The 23823-nt window shown below is 43.0% G+C and overlaps 1 protein-coding gene across 3 annotated transcripts in view; it reads right to left on the bottom strand.

Moving 5' to 3' along the window:
- The window catches only part of MARCHF8 (membrane associated ring-CH-type finger 8), a 159907-nt gene that overhangs the window by 57030 nt on the left and 79054 nt on the right, over positions 1–23823 (bottom strand). The window contains exon 3 of one of the 3 annotated variants that reach the window (XM_067539097.1): positions 10034–10111. The exons of the other annotated variants lie outside the window; for them this stretch is intronic. Within the exon in view, the coding sequence (XP_067395198.1) occupies positions 10034–10111 (78 nt within the window). The remainder of the gene's footprint in view (positions 1–10033; positions 10112–23823) is intronic. 3 annotated transcript variants of the gene reach the window in all.

The raw sequence follows: 23823 nt of genomic DNA, 5'->3' as shown, positions 1-23823 counted from the left end.
GGAGCACAAGGCAACCAGGGTCAGAAACCGGATTTAAGGAGAGGATTTCTCTGAGAAGGGGGTCATCCACTGCCACATACCAGATGATGGAGCTGGAGAGGGATGAGACAGGAGGGACTCTACCTAGTCTAAAATGCTGACCAGATCTTGGACTCACAGAATGGGTGAGATCAGACGGGGGGACCGGAATCTCAAGACTGTTTGTTCTTTTACAAAACTCTGTAACTGGTAGTGCTTCCTTGAGAGTAAAAGTGTCTGTAGTTAACAAATCCCTTTACTAAGCCTGTATTCCTAGCTTGCCTGCATCCCTGAAGGGGTTAATCAAGATGCTCAGAGCATCTGTGGGAATGTGGAGGGAACACACATAAGTCACTGGGGGCTTGTGAGACACTGGTTTTGGGGTGGCAGATGGCCAAGCTGCAGAGCCGCACATCCCAAAGGAGGGTGGCACCTGTGAATGTGCCTTAGAGACCCAGAGCTAGGAACAGTGCCCCGGCTCTGTCCAGACCTGACTAAGTTCACTCACACCCAACTGGTGTCAGACCAAGTGGAGACGAGGCCAACTTGTGACAGTGTTAACTACAACTGGCTCCTGTTCTCCACTGCTTTGATCTGCACCCCCTCACCTTCCAAAAATATGGTTTCCACTGCTCTGCTTTACTGCCAGATGGTGTGCAGGAATTTCAGATGAATTTGGGTAACCTGTATGCCACAGCTCCCTCTAAAGAAATGGCGAGCCTCTGCCCACTGTCCCCCTTCCCAGCCCAGAACTAGGCATAAGCTTCCCCTATGCTGCACTGATGCTGCCTGTTCTAGGGATAAATAAAAAGTCAGTTTCCAACACGGCTTCAACAATACTGCAAACGGTTTCCAGGATTGTCAATCTGTTACTTTTCACCATCAATAGATGAATTTTGAATGTTACCATGTGCACATGTATGTGGCTAATTCATACAAAGGAACTAAACTGCAAAGACCTTATGTGTCTGAGAAGTTCTAAAGATGCTCTTATCTCTCTTCTGCCAGACAGCCTGCCTAAACTGGGCATACTTCTTTATGATGCCACACAGACAATGAATCCTCCCCTCAGGGAACAAATCGTATGAACTACAAAGGAGATGATCCAAAAATATATCCTTTTATTACAACAGAATCAATATGCATTAAGCTTACCTGGGTGTTTGGAACGGCACTGCCACTCAACTCCACGTATTTAACAGAGGCAAGAGACACACAGTGCAGCACACGTCAGTAATTATAAGAATGGAAAGACTGACATATTCTATCTTTTGGAACGTAATTACATTTAATGCAACCATTGTAATTCTCATGGCGCACTACACATGTCAACATGCCAAAGCAAGCCACTAAGCAACGCAATCAACTATTTTAAACTTTCACAGATTTGAAAACCCTCTAGGAAATGAGCTATTTAAATTCCTCAAGCTGCCAACAGATTTAGGCAGTTTGTAGCCAGGCCAAACTTTCAAAAACGTGGCCTCTCTCTGCGTGCGCCTAACGTGGCACATGTAGTCTCTGGCAGGTGGACTATTTTGCACACTACCATCTGTGCCTGTAAAGGATGGAACATGTGGGCATAATTTGTGTGTATATGTTAAACATTAGTGGGATATGTGCATGCAGATGACACTATTACATTGCACTACTATCAAACTTTATTCAGACCACCAAGTTACTATTAAACTGCTCAGCTGTGGAATAACCTCACAAGGGAAGCAGTGGAAGCCCATGTGGTTGGGACATTTTCAAACAGACTGGGCAAATGACAAGAAAAACAACAGAGAACGGTGCTTGGCAGGGGGATGGACTGGATGCTCTAACTAATCTTTTCTATCATAGGTCAAGGATTCTCATTTTTTTTCACATCTTAATAGACAATGTCTAATAGACTACCTTCTCTCCCACTTATGATTGCATGTGGTGGCAGATTAAAGCACCCTTGCCCAGGAACCCTGGCCAATTTGGATGCCCCCAAAGGAGCGCTAGAACCAATGTAGAAATCGGGGGGCCACCAGCACTGGAAATGTGGCCCGCCTCTTCCTCCTCATCTTCCCTTCGAGGCCCTACCCCCTGGCTAGGCCAGAAGGCGGAGCTGGGCCGTGATAAGAGCTGCCCAGGGAGCCTGAATAGCAGCAGGGAGCCCCGGACCCTCCACCTGCCCTGGACAGGGGGCCCGGGTGCCCAAAAGCATCCCCTGGCCCATGTCCCTGTCCCCTGGGCTGCACCAGCCCGGGCAGGTGGAGGGTCCAGGGTCTCCCACAGAAGCCCGGACTTCCTGGGTGACTCTTACTACTGCCTGGCTCCGGCTTCCTGCCTGGCCAGGGCCCCGCGATGAGGGAAGAGGCTGGCGCCATGAACAGGAGCTGTGATTCACGGCAGGGGAGCTGATTACCTTATCACCTTCCTCATCACGAAGCGCAGCCCTTGCTGCTCCGCACCTGCCTGAGGCTACTACGCCCATGTTTAAAAGTGGGGCAGCCATGGCCCCCTTACCTCTCCATCCCAGTTCCAGCACCCCTGGGCCCCCAGAGGGTGTGTGTGGTGGGGAAATGTTCCTTGTGTCCAGAGCCCCAATAAATCTTAATCCACCTCTGACTGAACAGCTCACATGCTCATGTCATCCCAGCTGCAGCTAATATTGCGTACATGCAGAACTGACATTCTGGAAGTATTTAAGGTATTTTTAGTGGTGTTTAATGTGATAAAGCAAACGGAAACAAGAAGGGTCAGCACCATGTGACCAGTCAGTTCTGCAAAGACCACCAGCAAGCACTCAGCAGACCATCAGTGATCCACAGGCCACAGTTTGAGAACATCTACTCTACATATTATGGGACAGTTCATTGCTGACCTGCAGCGTTACTACACCAGGGCGAAGTCTTTGCAAAGGGCTCCTGTTCTGATCTGGCAGCCTTCTATGCCTACTTTGTACTGGTGTCAATTACTATACGAGGGGTAGGCAAGGATAATTGGGACCCACAGATTCTGTCCTGCGCACAGAGAAAGGCTGGATTGAGGCCTCTGTGAAAATCTGGCTTGTAATGTTCAGAAGTGTTTTTTTCAAGCACATGTTTAGCATGTTTCTTGCTCAACAGTTTGAAAAGCCAGGGAATTAACAAAGGGGACTAATGTTTAAAAATATCAAAAGATCCACACTGAATAAAAAGAAAATATAACAAACACAGGAAAACACTGTTCCTGAAGGAAAGGAAACTAACTTAAGTGAAAATGTAAATCCTCTGTTTTAAAGGGAAATGCAATTAAACTGTAACAAGAACCTACTGAGAAATAAAACTGTTAATAGCAAGAAAACAGGAGCAGTGAAGTGAGTAATCTTAATAGAATCACTCTGACTTCTAGGCTAATTAATTATACAGGAAATTCAGGTGTCAAATGAATATTTACGCAAACAAATTAACTTTCTAAAAAACACAAGATCCTGCAGTTTCACTCTGTTTTAAAAAGAGAAATAAACTAAAGTAACTGTCTCGGTAGTTTGTACAGTGCTGATTGTCCTGCCTGCTTGCACAAGAGCGCTCAGCTAGCAACGAGAGCAGCATTATTGCAACCATGGTGTCACGTTCCCCTGTGGTTGGGGAGAAAGTGGAACTACTGCAACTGGTGTTATGGCATGGTAGATTAGAAGACTGACTGCTGATGCAGGGCTTGCAGTGAACAAGTGGTTTATGCTATGCAGGAGGTTGGGCTAGATTATCATATTGTCACTTATGGCTATTAGGCGTTATTCATCTTTTAAATGTGATTTTCTTTCCCTAGGCACCTTGGGCCTGATTCTGCTCTCATTTATATCAGTGTAAAATCAGGAGTTTATGTATTGCTGTAAAACTGGTGTGGGCTAGATACGAATAGAAGTCCGCAATGGCAAGAGAAAGGGAAATGGAAAGGATGAGGTGTTGTCCGCCCAGCAGACTGTTATAGACAGTAACACAGCTATGTCCAAAATTGTGACCTACACCTGCCATTGCTTCTCTCCTAACAAAGCATATACCGGTGATTTATTTCTCAAACCCCACTGCTGCTCTTGCTTGAACAAATCTGACTTACGAACTGTTAGGTCTGTCCACTAATTGTTCTGTGTAAAACAGTCATTCGTCATGCATCATTTCCCACTGATTATTTATTAATGTATGTATTAATTTGATCATCTGCTGTGAGGGTAAAATGGCAAACTACATGTTAAATCCTTAGTGGTAACATGGATGTCATAAGAGTCTTCCCCCTCTCTCAGTGTACAAAGATTTTGATATGAGCTTTATACCCACACTTAGGGTGTGATCCTTGGAAGGGACAGGAGAACTTTTAATTCCTGAGATCTGCAACAGGAAGTGCTGGTACAGAAGACTCTCAGGATCATACCTTTGAATTTTACCCCAGCTATTCTGCAAAGAATTTTAGGATCTGATTTGTATGAAAGATTGGCTGAGAAGTGTTACACTGTATAATGGGGAGCAGAGGCCCTGGCATTCTGGAGGGACTTTTGGAGACTATTACTCATATGAGGTGTAATCACGGTGAGTTATGATGCTCCTACCTCTTTGGCTCAAACAGTGATGATAAATATATCCTACTGCCTGGCAATTTGTGTATTATTTATACCTCAGCTAGCAAGAGGAATAAATGAAAGGAAAGAAGGACAGAATCAGAATGCTAGAAATCTTCCATTTTTTTACCTCTCGATTATTGCTCACTAACCACCGGATTCAGTTTCCACTGAAAGATTCCCATTGACTTCAGTGGGAGCTGGAGCTGCACTGGGGAAGGAACTCAGCATCTAGCTTTGATTTAGTTAGTAATATCCTATTTCAATAGAAAGGGTGTCTGCTTATTGAAGTTTGTCACTAGCATGAATGTACATCATGTTCCCACCTTCCCGACTGTATCTTATCTTTCCTTATGGGGAGATGCTATAGTGGCATTTACAAGGATCTTGCTAGTGTAAGCCCTCAAGAGACTGTGACTAGTGTAAATTTTGATATGCTTCCTATTCCCAGGAAAGAAACAGATAGTATGTACCTTCCCTGTGGTGCCTATGTGAATATATATCCACACAACGTCTGCATGACTCCACCTCCCGGACACCAACATTTGTTTTTGTAGCGTTGTTTTCCCAGGAAGGCCATTGTAATTTAAACTGCATTGCAAACAAGACACTAAGAACAAAAAATTCTCAGAGTGTAGTAATATAGAACAAAGTAAAACATTCCTAGTAAGGCACAGTAAGTAAAACACTGGGTCCCCCATCAGCCTCAAGAAAGGAGTGCCTTTTTTTTTTTTTTTTTTTTTTTTACAAAGTTTGGTCTGTGCTTGGCAGTAACCCTTCATTAAAAGTGGAGAAGGTGATCAGGGTTTCAGTGATGTCCTCTGCTCAAAATGAAGCGGCAGTCAATAGAGCAAACAAAATGCTAGTGTGGATAATGGATCGGAGTGGAAACTAATACCGAAAACCAGTGGGACAGCCTCAATAGGGATGCTGTGTTCAGCTCTGGTCACTCAGTGTGAAATCCTGGCCCCAATGAGAGTTTTGCTATTGATGTCATGGGGGACAGGATTTCACCCTCTCTCTTTAAAACAAGATATAGCAAAAATAGAGGTGAGTTCAGAGACAGATGAGGAGAAAGATTAGCAGCAAGGATAGACTTTTATATGGACAGAAGTTGAAGATACACAGTGCCTGGTTTAGAGAGGAGATACGAAAGAAGTATGTAGCTATGAACATGTCAAGGTGTTCATGTTTTCGGTGCGCTGCACCTCTATGGGTACATTTACACTGCAACAGAAAACACATGGCACCGAGTGGCCGAGCTCAGGTCAGCTGACCCAGATTCGCAAGGCTCGGCTCCAGGGCTATAAAACAGCAGTGTAAACAGTTGGGTTTAGGCTAGCTCTGACACCCTCCCCCTGAAACTTTACATTGCAATTGAATAGCCCTGCAGCCAGAGCCCTATAGTCAGCTGACCCATGTCCTGGGTCTTTTATTGCCCTGTAGACATACCCACAGTGTTATGGAGTCTCCCTGCCTGTCTGCAAGGGGTAGGTAATTCAAGTCGGCTGTTACAAAGTGAGCAATGCATACTGTCCCTTATTGAGACTGTATAGGGGGGGTTTGCAAAGCACTCAGCGTCAGTCTAACGGCTCCCACTGAAGTCAATGAGAGTTTTCGTAAGCATTTTTGAAAAGCCCATCCTCTAAGGAAAATGAATAAATAGAGAATGCATGCATAACCTAACACAGCAATCAGCTACACTGAGAAATATATGCTTTGTTCTTGCCTGTGGAAGCCATAACATGGATAGTGTAAATGCTCACAAGGGAACATTTTAAAGGAACTCACATACTGAATGGACAGTAATGTTATATTGACACAAAGGCTCATGGAAGCCAGTGGAATTGCATTCACGCAAACTACAGGAACTATCTGCAAATGGATGGTAAATAACAGAGTGAAGCTCTCAGAATAGAGCCACTGGTATGATCACAAAGCACAGCACTGAAAACATCTATACCCACCACCACCCACTGTGCAGGAGGATCAGCAGCAATACACCTGCCCATTTTGGGTCACAAGCCTGACTCACCAAACCTGTGGCATCACGTATTAGATGTACAGTGAAAGCTGTCAGTCGAGAGGCCTAACAAACTGTTTGCTGATGAGGGGTAGTCTTCCAGTATAGGTGGAGCAGAAGTGTACGCTGATCATTCGCAGATCCTTTGAGCCAGACAGTTTCAAAAGACAGGTATCTGCCTAATAAGGATGGTAGAGGTTTCTGTATATTTGAATGAGCTAAATGCCATTTACTGCTTGATGAGATGAAGCGGAGAATTACAAATTTATCATGACAATCCTGGGAATTACTATAGTTTTGGACTCAAAACAAAATTCAGAGCAATTTGTTTGTTGGAATTGCTGCTTATCCATCTAACTGAAGACATTTGATCTCATTACCCTTTTAAGCTCCCATGCTCCAGTTACAGTAAATCCTGTTCACTGTCTTCCTGAGGTTTTTATTTGAGACACATGTAAATTACCTTGCAAATGCAAATAAAAACTTGCAAAATTAAGCAATTAACTTAGCTGGCTTCCTGTCTAGCTCATTTATTTATATTAAAATACAAACAACTTGCAGCTGTCAGAGTGCTTACTGACCTCTAGGGGAATAGACTTCATTCTTGCAAATAAGCTGACACAGCATTTTCTAAAAAGTATTTCCTGGAGGGAATGGGTTATAAATAAATCCTGCATTCACAGTTAAGCGCCTATCCCTCATTCCTTACAGCTTTTAGCTAGAGCAGTTGTTTGTCATATAAAATCAAACCAAAGTCTTCTTCAAAATCCAAATATTGTATATTAGTTTATATGATCTGCTATTGTCAATTGGGTTTTAAACTGATTCCAAAAGTCAAGAAAACCAGCCAGTTTTGTATAATTCAGTCTAGATCTTCACTACACTGATACACTGCACCAGACACTATTATTTTGTTTCTGAATTAGATGATTAAGATTGTAAAAACAGAAATAAAAATCTATAAATATGGGGGAGCTGGTACTGACCCATATATGTAGGTTGCTTAACAGTTTCCATTACAAAAGATTCTTGTTGGAACTTCTCAGAAGCCACATCTCCATGACTTGCCACAGCCTCTTGAAAAGTGACAGGGGGAAAACCCTTGGGACAGAGAAGTACCTTTTTCTTTGTCCCATGAAATTTCACTCAGGTTTTGATGAGCTATAAACTTTTGAAAATCTCCATTTCCTTTATGTTACTCACAGCAGCACAGAGTGCTATCCTGGGGAGAAAGACAGCCAGCGCAAAGGCCTCAACCTGGAGTGGGACTTGGAATCTGCACAAAGGGGGCAGTTAGAAAAAGCTGTTAGAGAAGGAGGAGGGCAGGAGAAGAATCTAGATGCTGAGCTAGCGGATGAACCAGAGCTGGGGTAGGAGAGGAGGTGATAAAATAAATGAACTGGAGAATAAAAGTAGGGGACTGGGAAGTGAGAAGGAGAAAAGAAGGAAAATAGGAAAGGTTTCAGATCAGAAGAAGCAGAAAAAAATAGACCTGGGAATGTGAGCAGACCCTGTTAGAGAAGAGAAGTAGAAGGAAATCAAATGTGTGGGCAAACTGGAGGGCATCAAGGAAAAAAACAGGAAGGAAATGTAACTGGTGAAAATGGCAATTCACCAAAATGCTGTGTTAGATGAAAACAGAACCTGAAAATAGTAAACGAGAAGCCCACCCACAAAGGATCAAAAGCACATGAACAGAGAGAATCACTGTGTGAACATCTATTCAAGGAATACAGTTCTAAGGTGCCAAGTGAGGGCCCACTAGGTAAAGATAAACTTGTGGATAAACTTGGTGAAAAGATGTACAGCCACAGGAACATCTAATCTAAGGCCTGGACTACCCTACAAAGTTATGTTGATGTAAACCACCCTGTTCCTACACTTAAATTTGTCTCCCACCGAAATAAGTGCCCCATTATGCCGACGTAGTAACACTAGCTTCCTCAGCAGCACTGAGCCAAGGTCGATATACAGAGGTCGACACAGCACGAGTGTAGACACTGTGTTACCTATGTTGACCCTAACAGTCCTCCAACAGCTGTCCCACAATGCCCAACGCTGACCGGTCTGGTCACAACTGTGAACTCTACTGCCCAGGAATCAGAGAGACTGGAAGGGCTTGGCTGGACCCCTTCACATTTTTTAAATGCCTTTTCCTAGTTATCCACCTCTATCTCCTCTCCATTGTTGTGCACAACCATGCTGGTTACATGCTGCAGATGCACTCCAGCCTGTAGATACTAAATCTCCTGGGCCTGTGGGGAGAAGAGGCTGTGAAGGCACAGCTTCGAACCAGCCACAGAAATGTCGACCTCTATTAGAGCATTGCTCAGGGGATGCAGGAGAAGGGGTATAACAGGGACTGGCAGCAGTGCCACGTGAAAGCCAAGGAACTGTGGCAGGTATGCCAGAAGGCCAGTGAGGCCTACAATTGATCTGCTGCTGAGCCGCAAACCTGCTGCTTTTACAAAGAGCTGAAAAAACTTGGCAGAGACTCCATTCCACCCTACCCCCGGCACACTGTGGCTACCTCCAAGGAGTCTAAGGCACACATCCCTGCCATGAACAATGAGGAGGAGGAGGAGGAGGAGGACAAGGAAGAGGAAAGAAGAGGAGGAGTATGTGGGGGACAGGCAAGCGGGGATCCCAGCTGTGCCGTGAGCCAGGACCTGTTTTTGACTCCACTACAGTCCCACTAGTCGAGCCTGGGTGAGCCCAAATCAGGAGAAGGAACTTCGGGTAAGTGTGTAATTAAATTTCCCGTTACAGTTATGGTGCCACCAACAGCAGGACACAGCTATCGGCTTTTCATTAGTTTACTCATACTATCAGAGGCAGTGGTACAACAAAGACTGGTGGAGTTGCTATCTGCTTTTCAGTCCCCTCTAGAGTTAGGCAGAGGGGACTGTGTGGAGCAGTTTGTTTATGTACACAGACGTGTGTATAACTCTCATGGAGATACACTGAAATCCCCTTCAGGAGGTTTCTAGGGACGACAGCCTTATTTCTTCCTCCGTGGCAGGACACTTTCCTACACCAGTTGGTTATAACTTCGGTAGGTACCATGGCTGGCAGCTTATGGGCCCAGGCAACTTTGGGAGGCCAGCAGCAGTTGTGCTGTCTTTGCCTCTGTTACCCTCAAGAGTGAGATACCAGATAAAATCACCACTAGCTGCGGAGAATGGTGCCAGTCTTCAGTGCCATTGCCCTTTATTCAGTTTCATGCAACTGAACAATTCCCTCCTCATTCCCTGGTGGCCCATACTCACCAGGGCTTCAGCTGCGAGTGGCATCAGGCACAAGCAGTCCAAAGCAGAAGGGCCAATAAGCATGTCTTGTTTAACAGTATAGGGGAGCAAGAGAAGGGGGGGCGGGGAATCCTGAATCTTAAGTTTCACTTTCCCTTCCGATTAGACTGGCAATGGTACCTGTGTGTGTGTTTTATCTGGAGCTGCAGTTGTTGTGGCATTCAGGGGTTCCCCCTCCACACCCAAGGTATGACTGACCTATATAAGAAGCAGAAAAAAAGGGGACATAGAAAGACAGTCAAAAAAGCTAACAGAATGTTAGGAACCACTAGTAAAGGGACAGATAAGACAGAAAATATCATCATGACACTATATATAAATCCACAGTACACCACACCTTGAATACTGCCTGCAGTTCTGGTCACACCCATCTCAAAAAAGATATATTAGAATTGGAAAAGGTACAGAGAAGGGCAACAAAAATGATTAAGGTATGGAACAGCTTCCATATGAGGAGAGATCAAAAAGAGATGTTTGACTGAGGGAGGGATTGTTAAAGTTGTACATAACAGAATTCATTTTAAACTTTTTTCGGTTAAAAATCCTCTAGGAAATTGGATTTTTTTTAAACCACGCCCTATGTTAAAAAAAATGTTATTTAGGTTGCAAAGTCAAGTGCTTAAAAAAGTTAGGAACTGCTAAATTTCAGGATCAGCACAGTCTGTCTTGCCCTGCTCCAGTACTGGGGGAGGGGAGGGAAGCCTGGGACAAGTGGGACCTACCTAAACTTGCAAGGAACAGCTAAGGTTTAGGTAAGATAATATGCATATAGGCCTTTTGTTTTTTTAACCTTTCCTCTGTATTTCTTATGTTCAATGGATAAATAATACTTTGTTTTGAAGACATTGATCACAAGCTCCCTAAGGGAAGTTTATAGCAGGGCCCAAAATCCAAATGAAGCTGTTGATGATTTATAGTTGGTGAACAGGATTTGTGACACAGAGATCCCTTGGCAAAGGATCCCCTCTTCTTTGCAAACAATTCACACCTCAGACCTGACAAACTTGCTACTCCAAAAATGTCTTACAGGATGTTTATTTGCAAAGAGCAACAAGTATGGTATCTACAGAAAGCTTGTAACTTGACAAGACTCAGTCACTGCGAGATGTATGTACAGGTAATATCTTTAGAATGATGTAATGTATTTTATACTGAAAGCATGCTTTGTGGACTTGGAGTAAAAATTAGTCACTTGGGTAACAAGTCTCAGTGATGACCCATTCAAGCAAGACGGACTTGTAATCTCTCCCTAGTCACCAGGCGAGGTAATGCAAGGTTCTACTGTCTACCCCTGCCAAATCCCAGAACAGTCAATGGAAAACCGTCAAAGACAAATGCAAATGATCAAAACCATTTGGAGACGAAAAGGAACATTGCAGCAGGCACGAAGTTCCCCTGGTTATGAATAAAGACAAAATAGAGGTGCAATCCTGTCACTTGAAAGGGGTGTGCACAGACAGACCGAATGAGACAGACACTCACCCCGGAACTGTAAGAAGTCATTTACACAGTTTAAGTCTGGATTTTGAATGCCCCCAAATGGGGAGGTGTTTGGATTTAGGGTTTTGGTTCAGGCATGTGTTTGCTTGGAAACACTGGGTTTGAGGAATCAAGTGAAACCTCCCACTTGAGTTCTTGGCTTAGCCAAAGGTGAGGGAGGGTGAAGATTCAGCCTTTTTACATTGAAAAACTGGCTGGCAGAAATTCTCCCAGTTGCTCTGATGACAACTCTGGGGAAAAAAATGTAAAGGGTCTTTCATGTTTCAGCTAAAAGTAAGGTAATACAAAAGCCGGGTAAGTTATAGAAGTGACTATTCAAAGGGATAAGTAGCAAAATACTCTCACAAACCAGTTTGGTTTTTTTAAATCCACTTTTCCTGTGAAATCTTTCAATAATATCTATTGCTAGCAACCTGGGGAGCAGAATGGGAACAACAGAGCAGAAAAAACTTTCAAACTTGTAATATTAAAGGTGAGTACCTAGGCAACTTGTGCTTAAGTCTGCCATGGAAAACAAGGCTATAACTAGTATAACACATGGTTGAAAGCTTATAGAACAATGAATGACAATGAGAATAATGCTAATTTCTTCTCTTTCTATACCACCTTTCCTCCTGAAGGATTCCGAAGCTTTATTCCACTCTGTGAGGGGTAACACAGCAGCTCTTAAGCAGTGAATAAGCATCATGCAGCAGTTTAAAACAAGAAGTGAATGACACTTATATATATATATATATAATTTAAACTACAGGGGGAATTTATGAGAATATTTTGCACTTACATAGCTTCTTGCATCTAAAGAGCTCACAAAAGTTCCCTATAAATATTTAACTATTTAAACCTCGCATCAGCCCTCTGAGGTAGGCAAGTATCATTATCCCTCTTTGGCAGTTGAGGAAACAGATGTCAGGAGAGCATGCGATTTGCTCAAGAAACACATAAGGTGAAATTCACCCTTACTGTTTACAAGTTCACTACTTGTCTTGCACTTATGCATAAGCTATGTCTACACTATGAGAACGACAGCAGCACAGGTATGGCACTGTAGCTATGCCGCTGTAGTGCCATACTTCAATATAAGGAATTCTTCCATTGACCTAGCCACGTCTACACCAGAGGTTAGGTCAGCTGAGCCATGGAGTTCAGGTCTGTGAATTTCTTCACGTGCCCGAGGGATGTAGATAGGTTAGGCTACATTAAGTGTAGATGAGACCATAGTGCTTTTGACTGTTGAATAGCTGCTAAGTTTCTCCCCAGGGGTATACTGTAATACTTTGGACTGAAAATGTGACTTCAGTGGTGCATATGGCTTTGACAGGACCTTATTCAGGGGTGAATATTACCCACAGTGAAGCTGTGCCAAAGCTGGGGATACAGCCCAGGACTCTCCTTTTAGTTTTTCTCAATAGGCAGAATGTCAATCCCCAGATTGGAATTTGGTCAGGACACTGGGTTTAACACTAATATAATGCGCAATTTCAGAGTTTGGGAATTATCTGAAGAGGAGGACAAAGGAATCTCAGTAGCTATTTATGGTAGGCCACTGCCTGGTAAAGACTACATCTTAAGAAGAGCTTTTCCAAGGCAAGCAGAACAGCCTCAGACATCTTCCCTATCTTTCTCCTTATCTCAGATCGCCTGTTTATCTCCACTGTCAGTAAATTTGACCTTGAGTTCTTCTTTGGCTCCCATCTCTGCAAATTTGCCTATTACCCTCTCCACAAATCTACCCAGTCACACTACTGCCTTAGACTATACCTCTGCTGCAATTCTTCATCCATGCATTCATCTCCGCTCAACTTCAACACTTTACTTTCTCAAGTTCCTGCTCTCCAGTCTTGGGCACGTACAGAAACCTTGCTGCCTCCTTTCCCACATGTATAAATATGACAGTTGTATGATAAGTGGAACTGGAAACCAGGATTACATTTCAGGAGGGACATATTTCGGTGTGAGACTAGGGCCTTAGAGGTGTACGCATAAAAGCTTGTCCTGAGAGTGGTATAGTGAAAAAACAGCAGAGCCTGAGTATATAACACTAGCTTCAGAGTATGTTTAATAAAGTTCTGCTTCTTACAACTCAACAATAAGAGATACTGCAAGCAAGCAAGCAAGCAAACAAAAGAGTGACCACATCTTCAAACAACTTCACTGTCTCTTCTCTCCCTCCAACTTATGTGAAGCTTGCTCTTCACCCATTCATATCATCTCACCTGTGGGTAAAAAAAAGCCTTCTCTCTCATTTCCTCTTGCCATATAACTCAGCTTTACTCCATCTCTACATCTCATCATTTTCAAAAAGGACTTGAAAACATCTTTCCTTTCTCTGGCTTTTGCCTCAATTTCTTTCCCTCACTGTTAGCTTTTTAACATAACTCTGAAAAGCAATTTGAAAATACAGTTTAATATAATATGTGAAAAAAGTTAGATGAAAAATTGTTGTAAACACAAGAATGTCTGGAAGGATAAACCAGGACATATTCTTTTCCTCAGTTAGCAAAGAGAAGTGGCAGCAATACAGCCATCTTCAAATGATGTAAGCCTAGATACAAAGAGCCACAGCAGAAAGGAACACAATTTTTAAATCCAAGAGGATTTTCTTTACCTGCTACCTATAGCCCTACAAGGTGAAGTGCTATGCCCTGGACCCAGTGGGTACCTCTACATAGCAAAGAAAAACCCATGGCTGGCCTGTGCCAGCCAATTCACGCTCGTGGGGTGGGGCTGCAGGGCTGTTTCATTGCTGTGTGGACTTCTGGGTTCAGGCTGTAGCTCGAGCTCTGGGACCCTCCCTCCTCACAGAGTCCTATCGCTGGGGCTCTAGCCAGAGCCCAAAAGTCTACAGAACAGTGAAACAGCCCTGAAACTGCAACACAATGAATTAACTAACTCTTGCTAGTGAGTTTATCTATACTGGGGGGGACAGAGGGGAGAACCAGTGGAATACGCTTTTTAGAGAGAATTGAGAAATTAGAAAGAAAAATGTGCCATCTTTTGAATCTGACTTGGATGATGATGTAAATAATCCTCTGCCATTTCCTAGTAGCAGAAGTTAATCTAAACTTTGATTTGACAGAGACATTTGATGTTATAATTCGCTTGACTTCTGTCTTGTTTTCTAGTGATTATACACATCTTAATGCTACTGGGCATGTGTTATGGAGCGTGTAGCAACAATACAAATACCATAGAAAAGGAGCATGGACTAAATAAGTTTGGGGACCACTGACATAGATTATTAGCCAGTGTATTATGCAAGTCTGAAGGATACAACTTCATTAGTGGCCAATTTAGGAGATTCTAATTATATTTAGGTTTAAATATTATAAATAATTTTTGCTGGATTTTAAAGCTCATGTGGAGTAGTGCCACGTGCCTCCGTGCTTGTTGTAAAAATGAACACTAGTGATTATTAATTGTGTACCTGTAGTGTCCACAGCTCCAAATCACAATCAAGGCCCCATTGTGCTAGGGGTAAGAGACAGCCCTGATCTCCGAGAGCTTACAGCCTAACTCCAGACAAGAGTGGGTGAAACAAACAAGGAAAGGGATCCATGCTAGTTTAGTAAATATTTTTAGGAGCAGGCAGGAAAAAATAGTTTTCCTTTTGTGTCCAATGTATTTAAAATTTATAAAATCAAACCGAACTATGCTTTGGCTTCAGTTACTGTAGGGAATCTGCACTGATTTGGGTTCAACCTCTGTCTGCAGGAACTGACCACTTCAAGAACAGCAGTCTCTGCAGCTCTGAAATCAGACAGACACACCTCGCCCCTAGGGATAGTGTAACTGGAGGTGTAAGAGAAACTCTGTAAGAAAGGGGGATCGGTCTTGAAAACGACTACTGAATTAAAAGATGGGTTAGTTGATTTGACCTGTAGCATAGACAGGTGCTGTAGTGTGAAAGACTAGTCTTGTGGTTAAGGCACAGAACTGGGAGTCAGGTGTTTTGAGTTCTGTTCCCAAATCTGCCTGTGATCTTGAGCAAATCACTTAACCTCTCTGTGCCTCAGTTTCACCATTTAAAAAGCAGGGATAATACTGCTTCCCTACCTTGCAAAAAAGCGCTGAGAGACTAAATTTGTTCTTGTTTATGAAGCATGGAGGACAACCTGAAAATAGGGGTTTTCTAAAAGAGCAAAAGTTATTTTAATTGCACTCTCCTGCTATGTTACTGCTGTTCAGAGCCCATGTCTCCTTTTTAAATTCTTGCTTTCCAGTATTGCAGATGCTCTTAGCTTCATTTCAAATGTATCTGTGTTCACCTTGTTTTTCCTCTCAGTGAAAAGTATGTTACATCTACCTTGGAGTCAGACATGTGAGAAGGCTTCCATTTGTGCTTTAACAAATGGAAAACAGCTGCTACATGGCATATAGAAAGTGAAAACTCTTTTTAATAAATGCCAAAGGAGCAAAAGGTTAAGCATGATAACGTGTGCAATGAGCACACCTAGCAAAGCAATACAGCCTGCAACTCTGGTGAGGAGAAAAAAGGTTTTGAAAACTGTGGTAATAAGACCTTTTAAACACAAGCATGAGACAGTTTGGGACAGGAAATCTAGGTTTACCAATCACCTTGAGATGGGAGTGCCAGCATAATCCATCCATGGATCTCTGTAAATATTTGTTACACTCCTTCTGGAATGTTGATTCTTAAACCTCTGAAAACCCAAACCCAGTCTACACTTACCTCTGAGATTCGGCAGCAGTTGATGGGAGTTATGCAAGCTTTGCAAAAAACTTCCATAACTCTCGTCAACTTCTCTGCTGCTTTTCTGCGCGCCGTCTTCACTACACTGCACCGACAGAAACTGCGTTCTCGTCGACGCAGCGCTACACCAGTTGTGAAGGTGGTCTTAGTATGTCGATTTCTGGATCGACTGAGTGGATCTTCACTGACCGCTCAGTCGATCCAGAGAAATCGATCTGACGGCGGTGACTTTGCCGCTGTCAGTGTAGCCGTAGCCCCAGGAATACAAACTTCGGTACATACAAGCCCTGCCCTGTCCCCTTATCTCTGACCCTTGGAGCTGACAAGGGATATTCTGTATGTTTCAGTTAGGGCTGCCCTACAATAAGTGACATGAAAAATGACTAAGTAAAGTTCTGTGTTGTATCCCACAGAATTGTGTTCTCCCATTTGTCTGCACGCACTCAGTCTGCTCTTCATAGTGCTAGAGACAGCTGTACTGACTGGTGCACGGATGACTCGTGGCAGGCTGCCACAGCTCATACTGCAATATGAAGAAGGGTGCATCTGCACCCAAATGGACCATGGACACCATGTTTCTATGCTGAGTTATGTCTGTTGGGCAAACAGAGGAGCACAATAGCCTATTCTTGCTACGGGGCATTTAATTCATTGGATGCTAATTGGATTTAATTCATGTTGTGTGACAGATGTAGGACCCAATGATCATGAGAGGTGTGTTATGGGGGGTGTTGATCACCGTAGCTATGGAGATATCTCTACAGGTTTTGCATCTGTTGTTCTGGCAGGGTCTGATGCCACTTTGAGTTGGTGTGTCCTGCTCTGTGGGGAGCCTGCTTCTGAGTATGAGCTTGGAGGCTTGTTTGAAGACCAGAAGAGGGGGCTCAAGAAAGATTGCCTGGAGTTGAATCTCCACTGCTACGATGATCAACACTCCCCATCACACACCTTTCGAGATCCACGGATCCTACAGTTGCCTGTCACAACATGTGATGTACCTCATCCAATGAATTAAATGCCCCAGTAACAACTATGTGGGTGAAACAAGACAATCGCTATACTCTTGAATGAGCTCACACAGGAAAATAATAACAGACAAAGGCCTTGCCTACACTAGCACTTATACTGGCAAAGCTTTTGTCGCTCAGGGGTGTGAAAAATAACACCCTCCTAAGCAACATAAGTTTTGCCGGCATAAGCGCTTGTGTGGACAGCGCTAGGTCAACGGGAGAGCGTCTCCCACAGACATAACTACCGCCGCTTGTTTAGGTAGTTTTATTATGTTGGCTAGAGAGCTCTCTCCCGTCGACATTACGTGGCTACACAAGTACTCTTACAGCGGCACAGCTGTACTGATACAGCTGTGCCACTGTAAGTTTTAATTGTAGACTAACCCAAAAACACTGTATCACTTGTGAGTGAACACTTTTCACAATCACTCTATATCTGACCTCTCAGTCTTCATCCTCAAAGGAAACCTGCACAATACCTTCAAAATATGAGCCTGGGATCTTAAATTCATACCTTTACTAGACATTAAAAATCATGGACTGAACAGAGCCACTGGATTTATGGTTTATTACAATAATCTGTAACCCATTCCTCCTCCCCACCCCCCCACCCCCGTTTTTTGTTTTCCTTTCCTCTTAGGACTGGAGAGGTGTTAATGGGCCACTTCATCTTGAACGGTCCCTGGAAATGTGTGTTAACTACTTATGCTAAACAGTCTGTTGCACTTTGTACTCAGATTGCCACAGCTACCTACATTTCCCAGGCCTAAAAAAGAGCTGTGTGTAAACTCAAAAGCTCATCTCTCTCACCAACAGAAGTTGATCCAATAAAAGATATTACTTCAGCCACCTTGTTTCTCTAATATCCTGGGACCAACACTGCCTACAACATATGGGGATTTGTAGTAGGCTAGTGACATGTGACAGTGCACTGCAGAGCACAGCAAAGTGCAGGCAGAAGCCCTTGGGGAAGAGGCATATGTTTACCTCTGGCAACTCTTGGTCTGTGCAGAGTAGGTGAAGTACAGGCCAGGCATAGCCAGCTGGGGTTCACTAAGCCCACCCTAAATGTGCTTTTTCAGTGAGGACATGGTCTGACAGTTTCTCTGACTGCACCCATGTGCTAGGTCCCCACCGTGCTCAGTTTTATATGGAGAGATAAGAGTGCTACTGGACCGATAGCTGTGTGTGTGTGTGAGGGGGCACAGCTTAAAGAGGGCAGAGTTGAAGTTGCAAGGCGAGGGTGGTGTGGACCTTAACTCTGTATTTCCTGGTTTTCCAAGTGTAGGTGCACGCAGTGTTCTAGAAGAGTGCAAGGAGCTGCTGGTCAACCTGAACTCTGCATCAGCCAAGTTCTGGGGCAGTGAATTACCTCTTTTTTTTTTTTTTTTTTTTTTTTAAAAGGGGAAATGGAGCTAGTGCAGGGGACAGGATTGTGGGGCATAAGAAGGATTCCTGGGAACACCTCGCTTCCAGTCACATACCAGCTGTGCCCTCCTGTTGACCCCTCTGTGGCCCCGGTAGAGCTGGAGGGACCATGGGAGAAGGGAAAATGGTAAACAATCAGCTGCTGCCTGCAAGGAGCACATCTACCATCTAGAGGCAGCAAAAGGCAGGAGCCCCAATCTTCCTGCTTCACTTCAGGGGCTAACGCAGGGGGAAGGGGCTCTGCACAAACTTTTACAGCATAAGAGGACTGCAGAAGTGTGAAGTAGCGGCCAGTTCGGCCCAGTGGGATGCTCTCTGATGAATCAGAACATTGCATGTCACAATAGCTCTGAGAGGTGGGAACTGACCCATTCATCTCATCTTCACTCTCTCAAAGTCTGCCCCAGATAATTTTGACCATGCATGGGGATTTTAGAGCAATCTCAATATTAAAACTCGTTCCTTATTGGGGGTGCTGTATCTGATGAATCCCTTGACCAAATGACCCCAATTTGCATCACTAACTCTATCCCGGCCCTAATATGGCAAAACAATATTACAGTGGGGTGGTAACACCACTCCAGCTCAGACGGCACCAGGATTTCCATTTTAATGAGTGAAAAGACCTACCAAAAAAACCAAAAAAACCAACCTCTTTTGGGTTAGAATACAGTCAAATCTCAGAGCCATGAAAACCTCGGGAATGGAGATTGTTCGTAACTCTGAACAAAACATTATGGTTGTTCTTTCAAAAGCTTACAACTGAACATTGTCTTAATACATCTTTGAAACCTTACTATGCAGAAGAAAAATGCTGCTTTTAATCTGAATTTAAATGAAACAAGCACAGAAACAGTTTCCTTACCTTGTCAAAAAATTTTTTTTAAACTTTCCCCTTTCTTTTTAGTAGTTTATATTTAACACAGTACTGTATTATATTTGTTCTTTTTTTTTTTTTTTTATGGTCTCTGCTGCTATCTGATTGCGTACTTCTGGTTCCAAATGAGCTGTGTGTTTGACTGGTCAGTTTGTAATTTGTGGACAGGTTGTTTTTTCTACAGCAGTTTGTAAAGGGGGGAGGAGTTTGAGACTATCATTTGAGTTTCATTTTAAGTGTTTTAAAAAGGGCCATGTTATTAAAGTTTTTCCAGCGTCTAACACTTCCTTTGGGTCCCCTTTCACAGAAACAATTGCACTTTGAGGGGTGATCGGTGAGGATGTACTTGGGAGATGAACTGCGCTTTGTGGCATTTTGTTGATGCCCTGGTACTTTCTGCCTGCCTGTTTGCCATCTCATGCTACAGAAAAGAAAAGGAAGAAATTAAAGTCTACACTGCACTTTTACACTTAGAATTTTTGCCAATATAGCTATTTCAGTTAGGGACATAACTTTTTGCTGATATACCTATGCTTGGAAAAGCCACAGTACAGATGCAGTTTATACAGTTAAAAAAAAGGGGGGGCTTTGTGCCAGTATAGCTTAAACTAGTTCCCCAAGCAAAGTAATTTATACCAGCTCATGGATTCTTTTGGCAGTATAAAGTTCATCTGCACTGGGAGGGCTTGGTGGAATAGTTATACCACTGTAGCTACACCAGCAAAACTTTTAAGAATAGACAAGGGCTACATTCCTCTTGACCTTATGGCTGTAATGAAAATCTTCCAAATGTGATCTGATGCAGTGACCTCTGCCAGAGTCTGCAGACAGCCTGAAACAATATCTTAAAGAGGTGTGAATTTATATCACGGATATGTTAATTTTGAAGCCTAGTAATAGCAATTAGTCACCACGGTTAACTTCTTCATGGCTGCTCAAGCATATAAGAAAGAGTGTAGTCATACAACAAAGAGCTGTACTATCTAGGCATCAAAATTGGGTATAGTATTTGGGACAGTGCCACCGCTTCCCACCCCCCCACCTCTTACATTAACCTAAGAAACGGAAGGCCAGCCAACCAGAATATGATATTCCCCAGTGTTTTTATAGAGAACTGTGAAATGGTGCAGGGCCACAATTACAGAAAAGGGCAACAGTGAAAGTTCTATTCAGGTAATATAAAGATCTTGCTGATGCCCCTTTGAAGCAAAGGCAACGTCATGATTTTTAGCAGAATTATCCCTCTAATCTACCTGGCCAGACCCGGATTTGAAAGAAGACCAGGTGTCTCCGTTAGCCCAATGTGCCACATCTGGTTCTTTGAACTAATCTGACCTACTCAGACACATGAACAGTTCTCTGGAGACCACAGTCATTACGTTTCGAGGTTCTAATGCTAATCAGTGACTAGCAATCTAAATTTAAAATATATATATATATACACACACACACACACACACACACACACACACACAATCTCCCAATGACTCATAAATCAACACATTATTTTCTATTAGAGAGAAACTGACAAAATCTAATAATCAACAGAAACCAAATCAAATGACAGAAACTGTTCAAAGAAAGTTCCAAGTCAATACAAAGAGTAAGACATGACAGGACAGTTTATAGTAACTACAAAAAGAAAGTCTTGGTACTGAGAACAAATATCAAAGTCAACATAACAGATCTCACAGCCAGGCAGCTTTCAAGATTGTTTTCCTGTTAAAAAGGGCTAAACTGGGATTCTACTGTAGTTTAGGGCGTTTTGCTTCCTTATTTATTACTTATTTGTTTTATTAACAGAAAAACCCATCATGACAGCCTGGAAGTGCTGGAGGAAGACCGAAAAGCAGCTTCTTCCTCTCCTCTCCCACACCTTCTAGCTTTCCTGGTGCCTTTTCACTTTCTGAACTGCTGATTCGGGATCCATTTCAAAGCTCCCGATTCTGCTTTCAAGTGAAAGATTCAAACATCTCCACAGTGAGGCAAATGCTGTTCAAGACTGGCGCAAGGCATTTTGCGTAGGAAGATGAGAGTGAAAGTGCTTGCACCATCACAGAGGTGCTGCTGGGTGCAGGGGCCAGGAGAAGATTTCAACAGCACCTACGGCCCTACCATTCCCAGCTGCAAATTTGCTCCCCTGCCACTCTCCAGGGGCTTCCCAACTGGTCGGATACTTCTGATTTTGCTTTCTGTCAGAGTAGCTGAATCAGAACCCATGCTGTTCAAATATTCTGATAGGTAAAGCAGTCCACTATTGCCCATCCCAGTTGTATAGAAGACATGCCGCCCCCCTCCAAATCATGAGATAGGCTTAAAAGTCATGAGGTTTGGGGTGCTTGTTAACAGCAAGTTTTTGAGCTTAAAGGTCACTTTTCAAGCCTCTCTCCACAACCATGAAGGCTAGAAATTTACTTTAAAAAGAGATGAAGTTCTCATGGAATCGTTTCACTGCAAGAGCTGAGGCTTTAAAAACAACCAAATATCAGGAGATTCACAATAGAAATCACAAGAATTGGCAGCATTAAGGGCTCCTGAAGGAATCTGGGAACTGACAGTTGGGTGGTGAGGGATCTACAGGCTTTGCTTGCAACCACTGCAGGAAGGGTGCCTGCATGACAGAGAGCCTGGCAAGCCCAGAAACAGAATGCATACCACTATTTAGGGAACTAAACCTGGAGCACCCTCAAATCCCAGTGACTTCAGTGGAAGCTGAACATGCTCAACATCTCACAGATTTGGGCCCTAAGAAAGGAATAATGAACTTGACCATGAAGTGCTGCAAGACCCCTCTTTTTCAGCTCTCTGCAAACAATTCCATTCTGGTTTCCTAGCAGACTGACAAAGTTGCAAGTGTTTGGCTTCCCTTCACTGTCTCATCCTAAGCCTTCTAAGTTGCCTTTATGCCATGGTGCTGGGCACCAAGTAAATGCTTGCCACAACCACAGCTGTTAGTGAGCTCTATGTTATGATAATAAAAAAGACAGGAAAGTCCCTAATCATGATCAGTGCTCTCATCCACTCTTAAAGCACTGATGAGAGGTATCACTTACAAAGGGAAATTACAGATTCTGAGACACTGTAGATGAGAAATATTTCATGGCAAACCTGAACATACGAAGGAAGTGCAGCTTTAACAACAAGTGGCTAGAAATCCAAGCGACCAGGCCAGGCTAGAATACGCTCAGCCAAGCAAAGTACAAGGACTCCAGGAGAATATTCAATGCTATTAATAAGGTCAAACACTTATTAAGCAGAGACATGAAAGGGGAGGAGGCAGAGAGAGAGAGAGAGATGTTGAAAATATTGAACAGGAGGGGATATAAATAGGGCAGTATAAAAACAATTACCTCAGTTCTTTAAGACGTGATCATTAACATACTGATGGCTCTTTTTGCAGGAACAGAGGGTTGTCATGTTCTAGCCAAATTCAACTCAGTTACATTCTGCCTCCCTACATTCTGTAGTTTTGGCTGGATATTTCTTACTTCCTACCCTAAGCTCTTGTGTAATCTTGCTGTGCTCTGTTAAACAGGGGCTGGATTTCACTCCATGTGACCATATATAAAATCTACACGGTTGTTTGGATATGCTTCAGGACAAAAGCTGCTATATAAAACAAATAATTATTTATACATTTTTAAAAAGACATGGCTTCATAGCCATAGTCAATTACCATGAACATACATAATGAACTGAGGAATTTCTTAGTATACAAGATAGCATAAGTAACACTGTCTTGAACGATTTATTTGGTCTTCCAAAGTTACTGCCAGCTACTCTTGTTGCAACTCATGAAAGTATATTAATATTTGGATAGGGAAGTGCTGCCACATGGCAATACATCTGAGCAATTTTTATGAAGTTACAACAATTGTGCTAATCAGAAGTCACTAATTACAGACAGGGCACACTAATGGATTTAAACTGCACCCACTTATGCCAGTATTGAATCTGGCTCTCAATATTTACTAAGCCAAATCTTTAAGGACCAAAATAGCCATGTGCTATTATTTAATGAAATCTTGAACACAAACAAAACAAACAACCCTGCAGATGAACCATCTATCTAAATTTCAAATACATCTATCATTGAAACTGGTATTTAGACACCACTTCCTCTGTGACCTGAGCAAAACACTTAATATCTCACTGCACCTCAGTTCTCCATCTGTAAAATGGAGATAATGATTCCATCTCCTTCCCATCTTTTGTCTGTCTTCTCTATTTAGATTGTAAGCTCTTTGGGGCAGGGACGGTCTCCTACTACATGTACACATAGCAAAATGGGACCCCAATATTGGCTGAGGCCTCCGGGTGATACTGTAATACAAAATTGATTAATAATGGCAATAGGCCATCCCACAACATAAACGTACTGGAA

Source organism: Emydura macquarii, unplaced genomic scaffold (genome assembly GCF_026122565.2).
Source record: "Emydura macquarii macquarii isolate MOO-44397 ecotype Brisbane River unplaced genomic scaffold, CSIRO-AGI_Emac_v2 contig_67, whole genome shotgun sequence".
Lineage (NCBI taxonomy): Eukaryota > Metazoa > Chordata > Testudines > Chelidae > Emydura > Emydura macquarii.
The sequence above is the reverse complement of the archived record's forward strand: the minus strand, read 5'-3'. Positions and strand labels throughout refer to the sequence as shown.